The sequence below is a fragment of the Scyliorhinus canicula genome, chromosome 22, assembly GCF_902713615.1.
Source record: "Scyliorhinus canicula chromosome 22, sScyCan1.1, whole genome shotgun sequence".
In the NCBI taxonomy this organism is placed as follows: Eukaryota; Metazoa; Chordata; class Chondrichthyes; order Carcharhiniformes; family Scyliorhinidae; genus Scyliorhinus; species Scyliorhinus canicula.
The window spans coordinates 29083392-29101652 of NC_052167.1; the positions used below are offsets into that span (position 1 = coordinate 29083392).

Below are 18261 nucleotides of genomic sequence, written 5' to 3' on the forward strand. Positions count from 1 at the left end.
CCTTTATTGCCTGTACAGGTCTTGCAGCATATGTTCAGGCCAGAAGGGGGTGTGGGGAGCAGGATGTTGGCTAAAGGTGTTCGGAAGGTGAATCAGAATTAAATGCTCTCTGCTTTTATGCATTATAACCAGTCTGTGCCAAGCTTGTGAGGAGATAGTAACAGACAGGACTTATTCTGGTGTTGATTTTCCTCAAATCCCCCCTAAACCTCCCACCCCTCATCTTGAACCTGTGTCCCCCTCGTAACTGACCCTTCAACTAAGGGGAACAGCTGCTCCCTACCCACCCTGTCCATGTCCCTCATAATCTTGTCCACCTCGATCAGGCCGCCCCTCAGTCTTCTCTGCTCCAGAGAAAACAACCCAAGCCTATCCAACCTCTCTCCATAACTGAGATGTTCCATCCCAGGCAGCATCCTGGTGAATCTCCTCTGCACCCCCTCCAGTACAATCACGTCCTTCCTATAATGTGGTGACCAGAATGGCACACAGTGCTCCAGCTGTGGCCTCACCAAAGTTCTATACAACTCCAACATGGCCTCCCTGCTTTTGTAATCTACGCCCCGATTGATAAGGCAAGTGTCCCATGTGCCTTTTCCCCCACCCTATTAACCTGCCCTTCCGCCCTCAGAGATCTAAGGACAGGGCAGCACGGTGGCACAGTGGTTAGCACTGCTGCCTCACGGCACCGAGGACCCGGGTTCAATCCCGGCTCTGGGTCACTGTCCGTGTGGAGTTTGCACATTCTCCCCAAGTCTGTGTAGGTGGCACCCCCACAACCCAAAGATGTGCAGGTTAGGTGGATTGGTCACGCTAAATTGCCCCCTAATTGGAAAAAACAGAATTGGGCACTTTAAATTTAAAACAAAGAGATCTGTGGACAATCAATCCAAGGTCCCTTTGTTCCTCGGAACTTCCCAGTGTCTGGCCATTCATTGAAAACTTCCTTGTCACATTACTCCTTCCAAAGTGGATCACCTCACACTTTCCAGGGTTAAATTTCATCTGCCAGATAGCTGCCCATTTCACCATCCTGTCTCTCTCTTCCCGTAACCCAAGACAGTCAACCTCACTGTTAACCACCCGGAAAATCTTTGTGTCATCTGCAAACTTACTGACCCTACCCCCCACTTATATAAATGACAAACAACAGGGGACCCAGCACGGATCCCTGTGGTACACCGCTGGTCACTAGATTCCAGACACTAAAGCAGCTGGTCTGTCATCACCCTCTGTCTCCTACAGCTCAGCCAATTTTGAACCCAAGTTACCCTGTATCCCACGTGCATTTTCCCCTTCAATAAGTCTCCCATGTGGGACCTTGTCAAAGGCTTTGCTGAAATCCATGTAAACTACATCAGCTGCACTACCCTCAGCTGGTTCTATACTGACCCACAAAGGGAAAGATTTGGCCTCTGTTTACTTTATCAATCCCATTTAGTATTTTATCCTCCTCGATCAGATCCCCTCTCATCCTTCTAAACTCCAGCGAGTATTACCCCAAACGGTTTACTCTCTCCTCATACGCCAACCCCTCCATCCCCGGAATCAATCTGGTGAACCTCCTCTGAACTGCCTCCAACGCCACCACATCCTTACTCAAATAGAACATAGAACAGTACAGCACAGAACAGGCCCTTCGGCCCTCGATGTTGTGCCGAGCCATGATCACCCTACCCAAGCCCACGTATCCACCCTATACCCGTAACCCAACAACACCCCCCCCTTAACCTTACTTTTTAGGACATTACGGGCAATTTAGCATGGCCAATCCACCTAACCCGCACATCTTTGGACTGTGGGAGGAAACCGGAGCACCCGGAGGAAACCCACGCACACACGGGGAGGACGTGCAGACTCCACACAGACAGTGACCCAGCCGGGAATCGAACCTGGGACCCTGGAGCTGTGAAGCATTTATGCTAACCACCATGCTACCCTGCTGCCCATTATAAGGGACCAAACCTGGACACAGTACTCCAGGTGTGGCCTCACCCGATACAATTTGCAATAAACGCTAACATTCCGTTTGCTATTTAAATTACATGCTGTAGCTGCATACCGACTTTCTGCGATCCATGGACACCCTCTGCCCTGGGGCATTTTGAACTTGTATTCCATTTCAATAATAATTTGCCTTTCTAATGTGTTGGCCAAAATGGATAACCTCACACTTATCCACATGAAACTTCATCTGCCAAATGTTGGCCCAAACTCCTAACCTATCTGTAAAATCTGTACCTCCTGTTCACTGCCTGCTTTGCCTGGTCTACTTTATTCCTTCCCCTATTATAGGATCATCCCTAAATTTTGCGACGTTACAAACTTTCCCTGTTTGCAGATTATTTATATCGATTGTAAACAGTTGAGGTCCCAGGACTGAGCCCTGCAGCTAGTCACAGTTCACCAGTCAGAAAAAGACCTACTTATCCTGACGTCAGCTTTCTGACAGTCAGACAATCCGCAACCCATTTTGGTATTCCACCCACAAGACCCAGAAATCTTACCTTAGGGGTCAGTGTTTGTGGCACCTTGTCAAAATCCTTCTTCCCAGCGGTCAGTAACTGCCTCGGGGTCAGTAACTGTCCTGGAATCAGTAACTGCCTCGGGGTCAGTAACTGTCCTGGAATTAGTAACTGCCCTGGAATCAGTGACTGTCCCGGAATCAGTGACTGTCCTGGAATCAGTGACTGTCCTGGAATCAGTAACTGTCCTGGAATTAGTAACTGTCCTGGAATCAGTAACTGCACTGGAATCAGTAACTGTTCTGGAATCAGTAACTGTCCTGGAATCAGTGACTGTCCTGGAATCAGTGACTGTCCCGGAATCAGTAAGTGTCCTGGAATCAGTGACTGTCCTGGAATCAGTAACTGTTCTGGAATCAGTAACTGTCCTGGAATCAGTGACTGTCCTGGAATCAGTGACTGTCCCGGAATCAGTAACTGTCCTGGAATCAGTGACTGTCCCGGAATCAGTAACTGTCCTGGAATCAGTGACTGTCCTGGAATCAGTGACTGTCCTGGAATCAGTAACTGCCCTGGAATCAGTGACTGTCCTGGAATCAGTGACTGTCCTGGAATCAGTGACTGTCCTGGAATCAGTGACTGTCCTGGAATCAGTAACTGTCCTGGAATCAGTAACTGTCCTGGAATCAGTAACTGTCCTGGAATCAGTGACTGTCCCGGAATCAGTAACTGTCCTAGAATCAGTAACTGCCCTGGAATCAGTGACTGTCCTGGAATCAGTGACTGTCCTGGAATCAGTGACTGTCCTGGAATCAGTAACTGTCCTGGAATCAGTGATTGTCCTGGAATCAGTGACTGTCCTGGAATCAGTGACTGTCCTGGAATCAGTAACTGTCCCGGAATCAGTAACTGTCCTAGAATCAGTGACTGTCCAGAAATCAGTGACTGTCCTGGAATCAGTAACTGCCCTGGAATCAGTAAGTGTCCTGGAATCAGTAACTGTCTTGGAATCAGTGACTGTCCTGGAATCAGTAACTGTCCTGGAATCAGTAACTGCACTGGAATCAGTGACTGTCCTGGAATCAGTAACTGTCCTGGAATCAGTAACTGTCCTGGAATCAGTAACTGCACTGGAATCAGTAACTGCCCTGGAATCAGTAACTGTCCTGGAATCAGTGACTGTCCTGGAATCAGTAACTGTCCTGGAATCAGTGACTGTCCTGGAATCAGTGACTGTCCTGGAATCAGTAACTGTCAGTAATAGGGGCAGCAGGGTAGCATGGTGGTTAGCATAAATGCTTCACAGCTCCAGGGTCCCAGGTTCGATTCCTGGCTGGGTCACTGTCTGTGTGGAGTCTGAACGCCCTCCCCGTGTGTGCGTGGGTTTCCTCCGGGTGCTCCGGTTTCCTCCCACAGTCCAAAGATGTGCGGGTTAGGTGGGTTGGCCATGCTAAATTGCCCGTAGTGTCCTAATAAAAGTAAGGTTAAGGGGGGGTTGTTGGGTTATGGGTATAGGGTGGATACGTGGGATTGAGTGGGGTGATCATGGCTCGGCACAACATTGAGGGCCGAAGGGGTTGTTCTGTGCTGTACTGTTCTATGTTCTATAACTGTCCCGGAATCAGTGACTGTCCTGGAATCAGTAACTGTCCCGGAATCAGTAACTGCACTGGAATCAGTGACTGTCCTGGAATCAGTAACTGTCCTGGAATCAGTAACTGTCCTGGAATCAGTAACTGCACTGGAATCAGTAACTGTCCTGGAATCAGTAACTGTCCTGGAATCAGTAACTGCACTGGAATCAGTAACTGTCCTGGAATCAGTAACTGCACTGGAATCAGTGACTGTCCTGGAATCAGTAACTGTCCTGGAATCAGTGACTGTCCTGGAATCAGTAACTGTCCTGGAATCAGTGACTGTCCTGGAATCAGTGACTGTCCTGGAATCAGTGACTGTCCTGGAATCAGTAACTGCACTGGAATCAGTAACTGTTCTGGAATCAGTAACTGTCCTGGAATCAGTAACTGTCCTGGAATCAGTAACTGCACTGGAATCAGTAACTGTCCTGGAATCAGTAACTGTCCTGGAATCAGTAACTGTCCTGGAATCAGTAACTGCACTGGAATCAGTAACTGTCCTGGAATCAGTAACTGTCCTGGAATCAGTAACTGCACTGGAATCAGTAACTGTCCTGGAATCAGTAACTGTCCTGGAATCAGTAACTGTCCTGGAAATTAAAAAATTGAGGGGTGGTAGATATAGGACAGATGTCAGAGGCAGTTTCTTTACTCAGAGAGTAGTAGGGGTGTGGAACGCCCTGCCTGCAACAGTAGTAGACTCGCCAACTTTAAGGGCATTTAAGTGGTCACTGGATAGACATATGGATGAAAATGGAATAGTGTAGGTCAGATAGGCTTCAGATGGTTTCACAGGTCGGCGCAACATCGAGGGCCGAAGGGCCCGTACTGCGCTGTAATGTCCTATGTTCTATAACCAGTAACACCCACATCCGGTAAAAATGAATTTAAAAAATAGACAGGCGATTGATGCTGCAAAAAGCTTAGCAAAGGCTGATGGGTAGATTGGTCTGCTGCTGTGCCATAAAATGCCTCGCCCCCTGCCTTGGGTGTTATGGGTTGTGTAGGTGAGGGGTAAGTTGGGGAAGGAGTGGTGTTATGAGCAATTGAACGAATTGCGGACATTCACTATTTGGACTGATGTGAGTGAGGCCATCGTGAAACATTAAAATGACCCCCACGCGCCCAGTCGAAAGGGCAAGAGGGAATTTGCCTGACTCTGGCGAAGGGGTTTTGTTTCACATTGATGTTGTTGTTTTACAGGTTTACTGTAACACCATCAATGAGGCCGTGTACATCAACGTGTCAGAGACATCGTCCCAGTCGCAGGAGCTGGCACCCAAACACACAGAGGCAGACTCCGACCATTCAGCCAATCCCAGACCAGACCAGGACCCGGAAACCAGCGAACCGGTCTATGAAAATCTCAGGCGATGTCCCTGAATGGACCACTCTAACTATTGGAGAGAGAGACAGAAGCTCGCAGATCAACAAATCCACCCGAGGTTCGCAGCTGAGAAACAGGCCAGTCCGCTGAAACCAAGCCTTTACGAGTCTCCATCCTCCCTCCCCGTTTTCATTCTGTCAGAAAACCGTCATTTCTCCCGAGCGTGTTTATCCAGCTTCCCCCTCCAAGCTCTTTCCGTTAACCTCAACCACTCTCTGTGGTACAGACATCCGCTATTCTCTGGGTCGCAAAATATACAATAAAAGTATTCATTTTCTTTTCCGCATTTGTGAAGCACAGTTGGTGGCCGTGGAGGAGTCCACAACGAGAGGCGTGAAGAGACTTATTTTATTGCAGAGTAAACTGTGTCCTTCAGGTATCAGCTGGGACTACACATACTCGACCCCCTCCTGGGCCGGCCTTTATGCTAGAGGCCATCTACTCAACTGGGGAAGCTCGTACTCTATGAGGTTCATGGAGGATATTCCCGTAGATCTCGTGCAGGTTATAACACTGGGTTTGGGTTGTATATCCATCAGGGTGGGACGGCAATTGGACAACGTACCCTGCCGGGGTGTGAATTCGAGAGTCAAGCTGACGGGTGGGTGAATGGTTGCAGCCAGCAACATATTGCAATCAGGCTCTCCATGGGACAATAAGACACAGGAGCAGAATTAGGCCACTCGGCCCATCGAGTCTGCTCTGCCATTCGATCATGGCTGATATTTTCTCATCCCCATTCTCCTGCCTTCTCCCCGTAACCCCTGATCCCCTTATTGTTGTTTTTAATTTACAGTACCCAATTCATTTTTTCCAATTAAGGGGCAATTTAGCGTGGCCAATCCATCTACCCTGCACATCTTTGGGTTGTGGGGGCGAAACCCACGCAGACACGGGGAGAAAGTCCACACGGACAGTGACCCAGAGCCGGGATCGAACCTGGGACCTCGGCACCGTGAGGCTGCAGGGCTGACCGACTGACCCACTGACCCACTGTGCTACCCCTCCCTGATCCCCTTATTAATCAAGAACCTATCTATCTCAACCTTAAAGACACTCAGTGATTTGGCCTCCACAGCCTTCTGCGGCAAAGTGTCCCACAGATTCACCACCCTCTGGCTGAAGAAATTCCTCCTCATCTCTGCTTGAAAGGATCGTCCCTTTAGTCTGAGATTGTGACCTCTGGTTCTAGTTTTTCCTACAAGTGGAAACATCCTCTCCACGTCCACTCTATCTAGGTCCACTCTATCCTGTAAGTTTCAATAAGATCCCCTCTCATCCTTCTAAACTCCAACGAGTACAGATCCGGAGGCCTCAAATGCAAGCAGTTAAAATCCTTCTTGGAGGGTGGGAGTGAGAGAGCACGCTGATACATCAGAGACTTATTAGAGTGACAGACACAAGGTACAAAGTGTTTACCGTACAAACGCTGCTTGTTCTGAAGGTAGAGATTCAATTACTGAATAGTTCATGGCTTTTACAAGATTCAACTGTTGAGGAGGCCGAGGTTCCAGGCAGCCCCAGTCCAGCACCTTAACGGCCGCGTCCCTGTCATTCCTGTTTTACTCTCGCCCCCTCTCATCCGCACTCACCGCCGCACCCAGGGGAAATACGGAGAGGTGCCAGAGGGATCGCGTACGCATTCGGCCCTTCGAGCCGGCTCTGCTATTCATTAAGATCATGGCTGATCATTAAGTTCAATACCCTGATCCCACCTTCCCTCCATGTCCCTTGATGCCTTTAGCCCCAAGAGCGATATCTCATGCCGGCCTAAGTGACCTGTCAATGGGGCATCAATTGGATCACTGGACACTAAAAGCCCTTTTCGATGCCCCATCAACAAAAGGCCACAGGAAGTAGGAAAAGGGCGCAAATCCAGAGGGGGATAAAGACAGGCCCCTCGGAGCGAAGATTCGGCGTGCAAGGTGACCGTGACCAGATCGGAGAAGAGAAGACCAGACCAGAAGGAAGGAAGGAGATCACCAGTGAGAACCACCTTGGTGAAGACAGGCCAGAGGCATTCCAGTGAGCAGATCCATAGCTTCCATCATTATGCGTAACATACACTGATCTTGGGTATCTCTAGTATTTTGTGGGTAATATGAGGGATAATTGTGTTTAATAAATATTGTTGAATTTTGAATTTGTGTTTGTGGTTTGCTTCCTTGTAAATAAAGACGCCCGAGGTAAAACCTTTGAGTAAGTGAACTGGTTAAAAGTAGCTGAGGTGTTACAGGTACAACGTAAGAAATATGTGTAATCTCTCCCGGGCACTTTAGGCACATCAGAAAATAGCAGAATCAAACCTCCCCTGTGTCAAACCCGGTCTGATATACAAACGGTGCAGTATCTTGAACTGAGACTCCTTCACTCTATTACATCCCAAAATATTATTGTCATAGTCCCGTATAATACCCCATGTCTCCTCATCAATATTGGTTTCCAAGCCTCTTTCCCAAGACAGCTACTTATCCAATATACTTACACAGGATCTAGAACACATTGAATCACATGTATGAATACTGGCAGATAAAGGAAAGGAAAATCCTGAGTTCTTTTGCAAGTACATTGAAGGTAATTTTGAGAACAAGAGTTGGCAGGTCATGTTACAGTTGTATAGGACTTTGGTTCGGCCACATTTGGAATACTGCGTGCAGTTCTGGTCGCCACATTACCAGAAGGATGTGGATGCTTTGGAGAGGGTGCAGAGGAGGTTCACCAGCATGTTGCCTGGTATGGAGGGTGCTAGCTATGAAGAAAGGTTGAGTAGATTAGGATTGTTTTAGAACATAGAACATAGAACGGTACAGCGCAGTACAGGCCCTTCGGCCCTCGATGTTGCACCGACATGGGAAGTCAAAAACTAAAGGCCATCTAACCTACACTATGCAATTATCATCCATATGCTTATCCAATAAACTTTTAAATGCCCTCAATGTTGGCGAGTTCACTACTGTTGCAGGTAGGGCATTCCACGGCCTCACCACTCTTTGCGTAAAAAATCTACCTCTGTCCTATATCTATTACCCCTCAATTTAAGGCTATGTCCCCTCGTGCTAGCCACCTCCATCCACGGGAGAAGGCTCTCACTGTCCACCCTATATAACCCTCTGATCATTTTATATGCCTCTATTAAGTCACCTCTTAACCTTCTTCTCTCTAACGGGGCACACGGGGCAGCACGGTAGCATGGTGGTTAGCATAAATACTTCACAGCTCTAGGGTCCCAGGTTCGATGCGGCTGGGTCACTGTCTGTGTGGCGTCTGCACGTCCTCCCCGTGTGTGCGTGGGTTTCCTCCGGGTGCTCCGGTTCCCTCCCACAGTCCAAAGATGTGCGGGTTAGGTGGATTGGCCAAGATAAATTGCCCGTAGTGTCCTAAAAAAAAGTAAGGTTAAGGGGGGGGTTGTTGGGTTACGGGTATAGGGTGGATATGTGGGTTTGAGTAGGATGATCATTGCTCGGCACAACATCGAGGGCCGAAGGGCCTGTTCTGTGCTGTACTGTTGTATCTATCTAACGAAAACAACCTCAAGTCCATCAGCCTTTCCTCATAAGATTTTCCCTCCATACCGGGCAACATCCTGGTAAATCTCCTCTGCACCCGTTCCAAAGCTTCCATGTCCTTCCTATAATGAGGCGACCAGAACTGTACGCAATACTCCAAATGCGGCTCCGGAACTCAATCCCTCTACTAATAAAGGCCTTCTTCACAACCCTATCAACCTGGGTGGCAACTTTCAGGGATCTATGTACATGGACACCGAGATCCCTCTGCTCATCCACACTACCAAGAATTTTACCATTAGCCAAATATTCCACATTCCTGTTATTCTTTCCAAAGTGAATCACCTCACACTTCTCCACATTAAACTCCATTTGCCACCTCTCAGCCCAGCTCTGCAGCTTATCTATGTCCCTCTGTAACCTGCAACATCCTTCCGCACTGTCTACAACTCCACCGACTTTAGTGTCGTCTGCAAATTTACTCAACCAACCTTCTGCGCCCTCCTCTTGGTCATTTATAAAAATGACAAACAGCAAAGGCCCCAGAACAGATCCTTGTGGTACGCCACTCGTAACTGAACTCCATTCTGAACATTTCCCATCTACCACCACCCTCTGTCTTCTTTCAACTAGCCAATTTCTGATCCACATCTCCAAATCACCCTCAATCCCCACCCTCCGTATTTTCTGCAATAGCCGACCGTGGGGAACTTTACTGAAATCCATATACACCACATCAACTGCTCTACCCTCGTCTACCTGTTCAGTCACCTTCTCAAAGAACTCGATAAGGTTTGTGAGGCATGACCTACCCTTCACAAAACCATGTTGACTATCCCTAATCATATTATTCCTATCTAGATGATTATAAATCGTATCTCTTATAATCCTCTCCGAGACTTTACCCACAACAGACGTTAGGCTCACCGGCCTATAGTTACCGGGGTTATCTCTACTCCCCCTCTTGAACAAAGGGACCACATTTGCCATCCTCCAGTCCTCTGGCACTATTCCTGTAGCCAATGATGACATAAAAATCAAAGCCAAAGGCTCAGCAAACTCTTCCCTGGCTTCCCAGAGAACCCTAGGATAAATCCCATCAGGCCCCAGGGACTTATCTATTTTCACCTTGTCCAGAATTGCCAACACTTCTTCCCTACGCACCTCAATGCCATCTATTCTAATAGTCTGGGTCTCAGCATTCTCCTCCAAAACATTATCTTTTTCCTGAGTGAATACTGACGAAAAGTATTCATTTAGTATCTCGCTTATCTCCTCAGCCTCCACACACAACTTCTCACCACTGTCCTTGACTGGCCCTACTCTTATCCTAGTCATTCTTTTATTCCTGACATACCTATAGAAAGCTTTTGGGTTTTCCTTGATCCTACCTGCCAAAGACTTCTCATGTCCCCTCGCTCGTCTTAGCTCTCTCTTTAGATCCTTCCTCGCTTCCTTGTAACTATCAAGCGCCCCAACTGAAACTTCACGCCTCATCTTCACATAGGCCTCCTTCTTCCTCTTAACAAGAGATTCCACTTCTTTGGTAAACCACGGTTCCCTCGCTCGACCCCTTCCTCCCTGCCTGACTGGTACGTACTTATCAAGAACACGCAATAGCTGTTCCTTGAACAAGCTCCACATATCCAGTGTGCCCAACCCTTGCAGCCTACTTCTCCAACCTACACATCCTAAGTCATGTCTAATGGCATCATAATTGCCCTTCCCCCAGCTATAACTCTTGCCCTGCGGGGTATACTTATCCCTTTCCATCACTAACATAAAGGTCACCGAATTGTGGTCACTGTCTCCAAAGTGCTCACCTACCTCCAGATCTAACACCTTGCCTTGTTCATTACCCAAAACCAAATCCAATGTGGCCTCGCCTCTTGTTGGCCTGTCAACATATTGTGTCAGGAAACCCTCCTGTACACATTGTACAAAGAACGACCCATCTAATGTACTCAAACTATATCTTTTCCAGTCAATATTTGGAAAGTTAAAGTCTCCCATAACAACTACCCTGTTACTTTCGCTCTTTTCCAGAATCATCTTCGCCATCCTTTTCTCTACATCCCTAGAATTATTAGGTGGCCTATAGAAAACTCCCAACAGGGTGACCTCTCCTTTCCTGTTTCTAACCTCAGCCCATACTACCTCGGAAGAAGAGTCCCCATCTAGCATCCTTTCCGCCACCGTAATACTGTCCTTGACTAGCAGCGCCACAGCCCCCCCCCCTCTTTTGCCCCCTTCTCTGACCTTACTAAAACACCTAAACCCCGGAACCTGCAACAACCATTCCTGTCCCTGCTCTATCCATGTCTCTGAAATGGCCACAACATCGAAGTCCCAGGTACCAACCCATGCTGCCAGTTCCCCTACCTTATTTCGTATACTCCTGGCATTGAAATAGACACACTTCAAACCACCTACCTGAACACTGGCACCCTCCTGCAAAGTCAAATCTGTGCTCCTGACCTCTATACTCTCAATCTCCCGTACCCCAAAACTACAATCCAGGTTCCCATACCCCTGCTGAATTAGTTTAAACCCCCCCAAAGAGCACTAACAAATCTCCCCCCAGGATATTGGTGCCCCTCAGGTTCAGATGTAGACCATCCTGTCTATAGAGGTCCCACCTTCCCCAGAAAGAGCCCCAGTTATCCAGAAATCTGAATCCCTCCCGCCTGCACCATACCTGTAGCCACGTGTTTAATTGCTCTCTCTCCCTATTCCTCATCTCACTATCACGTGGCACGGGCAACAACCCAGAGATAACTCTGATAAGCTCTGAGCTTCCATCCTAGCTCTCTAAAAGCCTGCCTGACATCCTTGTCCCCTTTCCTACCTGTGTCGTTAATGCCAATGTGGACTACGACTTGGGGCTGCTCCCCCTCCCCCTTAAGGACCCGGAAAACACGATCCGAGACATCACGTACCCTTGCACCTGGGAGGCAACATACCAAACGTGAGTCTCTCTCGCTCCCACAAAATCTCCTATCTGTGCCCCTGACTATTGAGTCCCCAATTACTAATGCTCTGCTCCTCTCCCCCCTTCCCTTCTGAGCAACAGGGACAGACTCCGTGCTAGAGGCCCGTACCCCATGGCTTCCCCCTGGTAAGTCGTCCCCCCCCACAAGTATTCAAAACGGTATACTTGTTACTCAGGGGAACGACCGCAGGGGGTCCCAGCACTGACTGCTTCTTCCCAGTCCCTCTTACAGTTACCCATCTATCTCCAGTCTTTGGTGTAACTACTTCCCTGAAGCTCCTATCTATGACCCCCTCTGCCTCCCGAATGATCCGAAGTTCATCCAACTCCAGCTCCAGTTCCCTAACTCGGTCTTGGAGGAGCTGGAGATAGCTGCACTTCCTGCAGGTAAAATCAGCAGGGACACTAACGGCATCCCTCACCTCAAACATCCTGCAGTAGGAACATTGCACTGCCTTCCCTGCCATCCCTCTAAGTTCCAATCAAGTTCTGGTTAACAAATATAAAATAAATAAAAAATAATAATATAATATAGCACTTACCTGCTCACACCAATGGGTCTTATTATTAGGTTAGAGGAGGAGGGCGGATGGGAGACACTATACGTGTAGTGTCTCGGGTTTCCTCTCCACCAGAATTTATTGGCTAGGGGGAAATAAAACCTTCCCAGAAGTCCGCGGGTCGTACTTTCGGTTCCCGACTTATATTTAAAAAAAACAGGATCGGTACTGGCTGGCTCTCCCTCTCGCGCTCGTTTGAAAGACGGAGGTTGAGGGGGGACCTGGTTGAGGTCTACAAAATTATGAGAGGTATGGACAGGGAGGATAGCAACAAGCTTTTCCCAAGAGTGGGGGTGTCAATTACAAGGGGTCACGATTTCAAGGTGAGAGGGGGAAAGTTTAAGGGAGATGTGCGTGGAAAGTTTTTTACGCAGAGGGTGGTGGGTGCCTGGAACGCTTTACCAGCGGAGGTGGTAGAGGCGGGCACGATAGCATAATTTAAAATGCATCTGGACAGATATATGAACGGGCGGGAACAGAGGGAAGTAGACCTTGGAAAATAGGAGACAGGTTTAGATAAAGGATCTGGATCGGCGCAGGCTGGGAGGGCCGAAGGGCCTGTTCCTGTGCTGTAATTTTCTTTGTTTTTTGTTCTTTAAAAGGATAACTAGGGACAGAGTCGGGCCCATTCAGGATCACAGGGTAATTGGTGTGTGGAGCTGGAGGATGTAGGTGGGTTCTAAACGAGTGAGAGGGACAGTGTGGGTATAGAAATCAGGGAGAAGGATTGTAATAAAATTAGAGATTAACACAGACAGAGAGGAGGTTCTGAGTGGTCTGGCAGGCTGAACGGTAGACAAGTCTCCTGGGCCAGATGAAATGTATCCCAGGCTGCTGAGTGAGGCAAGGGAGGAAATAGTAGGGGCGCCGGCAATAATTACCAATCCCCCTCTGGCCACAGGAGAGGTGCCGGAGGACTGGAGAATCGCCGATTTGGTTCCATTATTCAAGAAGGGAGGAAGGGATAAATCAGGGAAATTGTTGGGGTGGTAAATAGTCAGGAGGATAGCCTTAGATTATAGGGGGATAGAGACGGGCTGATTAGACGGGCTGATCAATGGCAAATGGAATTCAATCGGGATAAATGTGAGATGATGCACTTGGGTAGGACAAACAAGGCAAAGGGATACATGATAAACAGCAGGACCCTGGGAAGCACCGAGGATCAGAGGGAGCTTGGTGTGCATGTACACCTGTCCCTTAAGGTAGCAGAGCAGGTGGATCCAGTGGTTATGAAGGTAAACTTGCCTTTATTAGCCGAGGCATAGAGTTTAAGAGCAGGGAGATTATGCTGGAATTATATAAAACCCTTGTTAGGCCACAGCTAGAGTATTGTGCGCAGTTCTGGAATCCACATTATAGGAGGGATGTGATAGCCACTGGAAAGGGTACAGAGGAGATTTACCAGCATGTTGCCTGGGCTGGAGAGTGTTAGCTATGAAGAGAGATTGGATAGACTGGGGTTATTTTCCTGGGAGCAGAGGAGACTGAGGGGGGGGACATGATTGAGATGTATAAAATTATGAGGGGCACAGATAGAGTAGACAGGAAGAAACTTTTCCCATTGGTGAGGGATCAATAACCAGGGGGCAGAGATTTAAGGTAAGGAGCAGGAGGTTTAGAGGGGATGTGAGGGAAACCTTTCACCCAGAGGGTGGTGGGGGTCTGGAACTCGCTGCCTGAAAGGTTGGCGGGGGCAGAGACCCCCATAACATTTAAGAAGGGGGTGGTATGTGGCGCAGTGGATAGCACTGGGACTGCGGCGCTGTGGACCCAGGTTCGAATCCCAGCCCTGGGTCACTGTCCGCGTGGAGTGATGAGCCATCAATCGAACGCGAGACGAGTTGCTGCACAAAAGTTAGGCTTTAATAAGCTAGGACTTAGCCCTGCGGTTGACTACAATAAATGGACGATGGTCGGGCGTTCTGACTATTTATACCTCGAATGGAGGCGGGGTTAACTCAGCTTCTCGAACAATCGGGGAGCCGTCACATGACTGGTCTCAACCAATCGGTCGAGAGGCACATGACCGACCAGGGCCAATGGTAAGCCGGTGTTCTGCACCAATGGCAGACAGCTATGCAAATCATACCACCACATTCACCCCTTGCTGAGAAAGAAGCCGGGGGGGGTATCAACGAGAGTCGGGGGGTGTCGGGGGTGGGGGGGGGCGATAGAACTGGTGGTATGAGTAGCAGCCGGGGGAGGGAGGGAGAAAACAAATTTTCTCTTCTTTCTTTTTTTACATTTTTTTTGGCTTCCCACTGGCCCAGACAATTAGCGATATTACACAAAGTCCGAACAATGTCCATGGAGTTGTTGTAATTTAAATCGATTCGATCAGTCTTTTGGTGGCCCGTGACGTCCTGGCAGACCGCCGCAGTGGGGTAGGTGACGTCGGTTCAGCCGGTGGTGGTGGTTCCGCTGACGTCCTGGAGTCCGGGAGCGATGGTCCTTGAACAGTCTCCGTCACCCGAGTTGGCTGTGGAGACGCCGTGGATGGGGAAGGGGTGGCCTAGGTGGGGCGCTGGGGGGGAAACAAAGGGGGGGGTCTGTGGTGAAGGGGGGGAAGGCTGCACGCCGGTGGGTGCCAGGTCCCGGAGGGAGACCGTGTCCTGCCGACCGTCGGGGTACTCCACGTATGCATACTGCGGGTTAGCGTGGAGTAACTGGACTTGTTCCACCAACGGGTCGGACGTGGGCACCCGCACATGCTTCCGGAGCAAGATGGGTCCGGGGGCGGCCAGCCAGGTCGGGAGAGGGGATCCGGTGGACGACTTCCTGGGGAAAACCAGAAGATGTTCATGAGGTGTCTGATTTGTTTTGGTACAGAGGAGAGAGCGGATAGAACGTAGGGCATCGGGGATAACCTCTAGCCATCGGGAAATAGGGAGATCTCTGGACCGGAGGGCCAGTAGTATGGTCTTCCAGATGGTACCATTCTCCCGCTCGACCTGTCCGTTACCCCGGGGGTTATAGCTGGTCGTCCTGCTAGAGGCAATGCCCCTGTTGAGCAGGAATTGACGCAGCTCGTCACTCATAAAGTAGGACCCCCGGTCGCTGTGTATGTTCGCGGGGTAGCCGAACAGGGAGAAGATGGAGAGGAGGGCCTTAATGACGGTTGATGTGGTCATGTCGGGACAGGGAATGGCGAAGGGGAAGCGGGAGTATTCGTCGATCACCGCCAGGAAGTAAATGTTGCGGTTGTTAGAGGGAAGGGGCCCCTTGAAGTCAATGCTGAGACGTTCGAAGGGGCGGGATGCTTTGATCAGGTGTGCGCGCTCGGGGTGGTAGAAGTGCGGTTTGCACTCAGCGCAGATGTGGCAGTCACGGGTTACTGTCCTGACTTCCGCAATGGAGAAAGGCAGGTTGCGGGCCTTAATGAAGTGGTGTAGGCGGGTCACCCCTGGATGGCAGAGGTCTGCGTGGAGGGAGCGGAGGCGGTCTATCTGCGCGCTGGCGCAGGTACCGCGGGACAGGGCATCAGGAGGCTCATTGAGCTTCCCAGGACGATACAAGATATCATAGTTGTATGTGGACAACTCGATCTGCCACCGTAAGATCTTGTCATTCTTAATCTTGCCCCTTTGTGCATTATCGAACATGAAGGCTACTGACCGTTGGTCTGTGAGGAGGGTAAACCTCCTGCCGGCCAAATAGTGCCTCCAATGTTGCACGGCTTCGACTATGGCCTGGGCTTCCTTTTGGCGGAGTTCGGAAGCCTGGAGGGTTCTGGAGAAGAAGGCCACGGGTCTGCCCGCTTGGTTCAGGGTGGCCGCCAGAGCTACTTCTGATGCGTCGCTCTCGACCTGGAAGGGGAGGGCCTCGTCGATGGCGCGCATCGTGGCCTTTGCGATGTCCGCTTTGATGCGGCTAAAGGCCTGGCAGGCCTCTGTCGACGGCGGGAAGGTCGTGGTTTGCATGAGGGGACGGGCCCTGTCAGCGTAATTGGGAACCCATTGGGCGTAGTATGAGAAGAACCCCAGGCAGCGTTTGAGGGATTTGAGAGAGTTGGGGAGAGGGAGTTCCATCAGGGGGCGCATGCGTTCGGGATCGGGGCCTATCTCTCCGTTACGCACTACGTAGCCGAGGATGGCGAGGCGGTCAGCTGCTAAACACGCATTTATCCTTATTGTAAGTGAGGTTAAGGAGTTTTGTGGTTTGGAGGAATTTCTGGAGGTTGGCGTCATGGTCCTGCTGGTCGTGGCCGCAGATGGTGACGTTATCGAGATACGGGAAGGTAGCCCTGTAATCCGTACTTGTCGACCATTCGGTCCATCTCCTGTTGGAAGACCGAGACCCCATTTGTGACACCAAACGGAACCCTAAGGAAGTGGTAGAGGCGCCCGTCAGCCTCGAACGCGGTGTACAGTCGGTCACTCGCGTGGATGGGGAGCTGGTGGTAAGCGGACTTAAGGTCCACAGTGGAGAAGACCTTGTATGTCGCGATATCGTTTACCCTGGCGGAAATACGGGGGAGAGGATACGCATCCAGTTGCGTAAACCGGTTGATGGTCTGGCTATAGTCGATGACCATCCGATTTTTCTCCCCAGTCCGGACCACCAGCACTTGGGCTCGCCAGGGACTGTTGCTGGCCTCGATGACCCCTTCCGTCAGCAACCTCTGGACCTCGGACCTGATGAAGGACTGGTCCTGGGCGCTGTACCGTCTGCTCCGTGTGGCGACGGGTTTGCAATCGGGGGTGAGATTAGCAAACAAGGAGAGGGGGTCCACTTTGAGGGACGCGAGGCTGCAGACAGTGAGGGGGGTATAGGGCCGCCGAATTGGAAGGTAAAGCTCTGCAGGTTGCACTGGAAGTCCAGTCCTAGGAGTGCCGGTGCGCAAAGGTCCGGGAGGACACGGAGTTTATAATTTTCAAAAACCTTCCCCTGGACCGTGAGGTCCGCGATGCAGCAGCCGGTGATGCGGACAGAGTCCGAACCTGAGGCTAACCTGACTTTGTGTTTTACAGGATGGACAGGGAGCGCGCAGCGTCTTACCGTGTCAGGGTGAACGAAGCTTTCCGTGCTCCCGGAGTCCAGCAGGCAGCCCGTCTCCTGGCCGTTGAGGGAGATGAGCGTTGTCGTTTTGGCGAGCGTGCGTGGACGTGACTGGTCGAGCTGAATGGCCGCGAGCCGTGGAGAAGATCCGTAGTCGTCGTCGTCGTCCGAGTGGGTTCTGGAAGAACCTTGCGTGCCAGTCCCGGAAGGTGGTGCCCCGGACCCGCACGTGGAGTCCGGGCCCCAAGATGGCGGCGCCCAGGACCCGCACGTGGAGTCCGGGCCCCAAGATGGCAGCGCCCGCGGGGCCTTCGTGGTTGCTGGGGGCGGAGTTAGCGGTGCCGGCGAGCCGACCAGAGCGGCTGGGAGCGGAGGCAGAGAGGCGCGCAGGCCGGGCGCGGGGGCCTGGGGGCGGCGAGGAGAAAGTTGCGCGGTGTGCTGGAGGGGCCCAGAACGGCCCGGAGGAGAGAGAGGCACGCAGGCCGGGGGCGGGGGCGGGGGGGGGGGGGGGGGGGGGGGGGGGGGGGGGGGGAGGGGGGAGAGATCGGCGCGGCGTACTGGAGGGGCCAGCAAGGGCCTGGAGGAGAGAGAGGCGCACGCAGGCCGGGGGCGGGGGGGGGGGGTGGGGGGGGGGGGGGGGGGGGGGGGGGGGGGGGGGTGTGGGGGGAAGGGGGGGGGGGGGGGGGTGGGGGGCGGGGGGGGGGGGGGGGGGG

General features: G+C 51.0%; 1 protein-coding gene across 3 annotated transcripts in view; it reads left to right on the plus strand.

The window, feature by feature from the left end:
• LOC119956204 overlaps positions 1-5775 on the plus strand; it is a 90664-nt gene extending 84889 nt beyond the window's left edge. For 2 of the 3 annotated variants that reach the window (XM_038783212.1, XM_038783214.1), the window contains one exon: positions 5308-5775. In XM_038783212.1, the coding sequence (XP_038639140.1) occupies positions 5308-5579 (272 nt within the window). In that variant the 3' untranslated portion in view covers positions 5580-5775. Of the gene's footprint in view, positions 1-5305 lie in introns of all 3 variants that reach the window. The other variant, XM_038783213.1, reaches the window with a different exon arrangement.
• The last annotated feature ends 12486 nt before the right edge of the window (positions 5776-18261 follow it).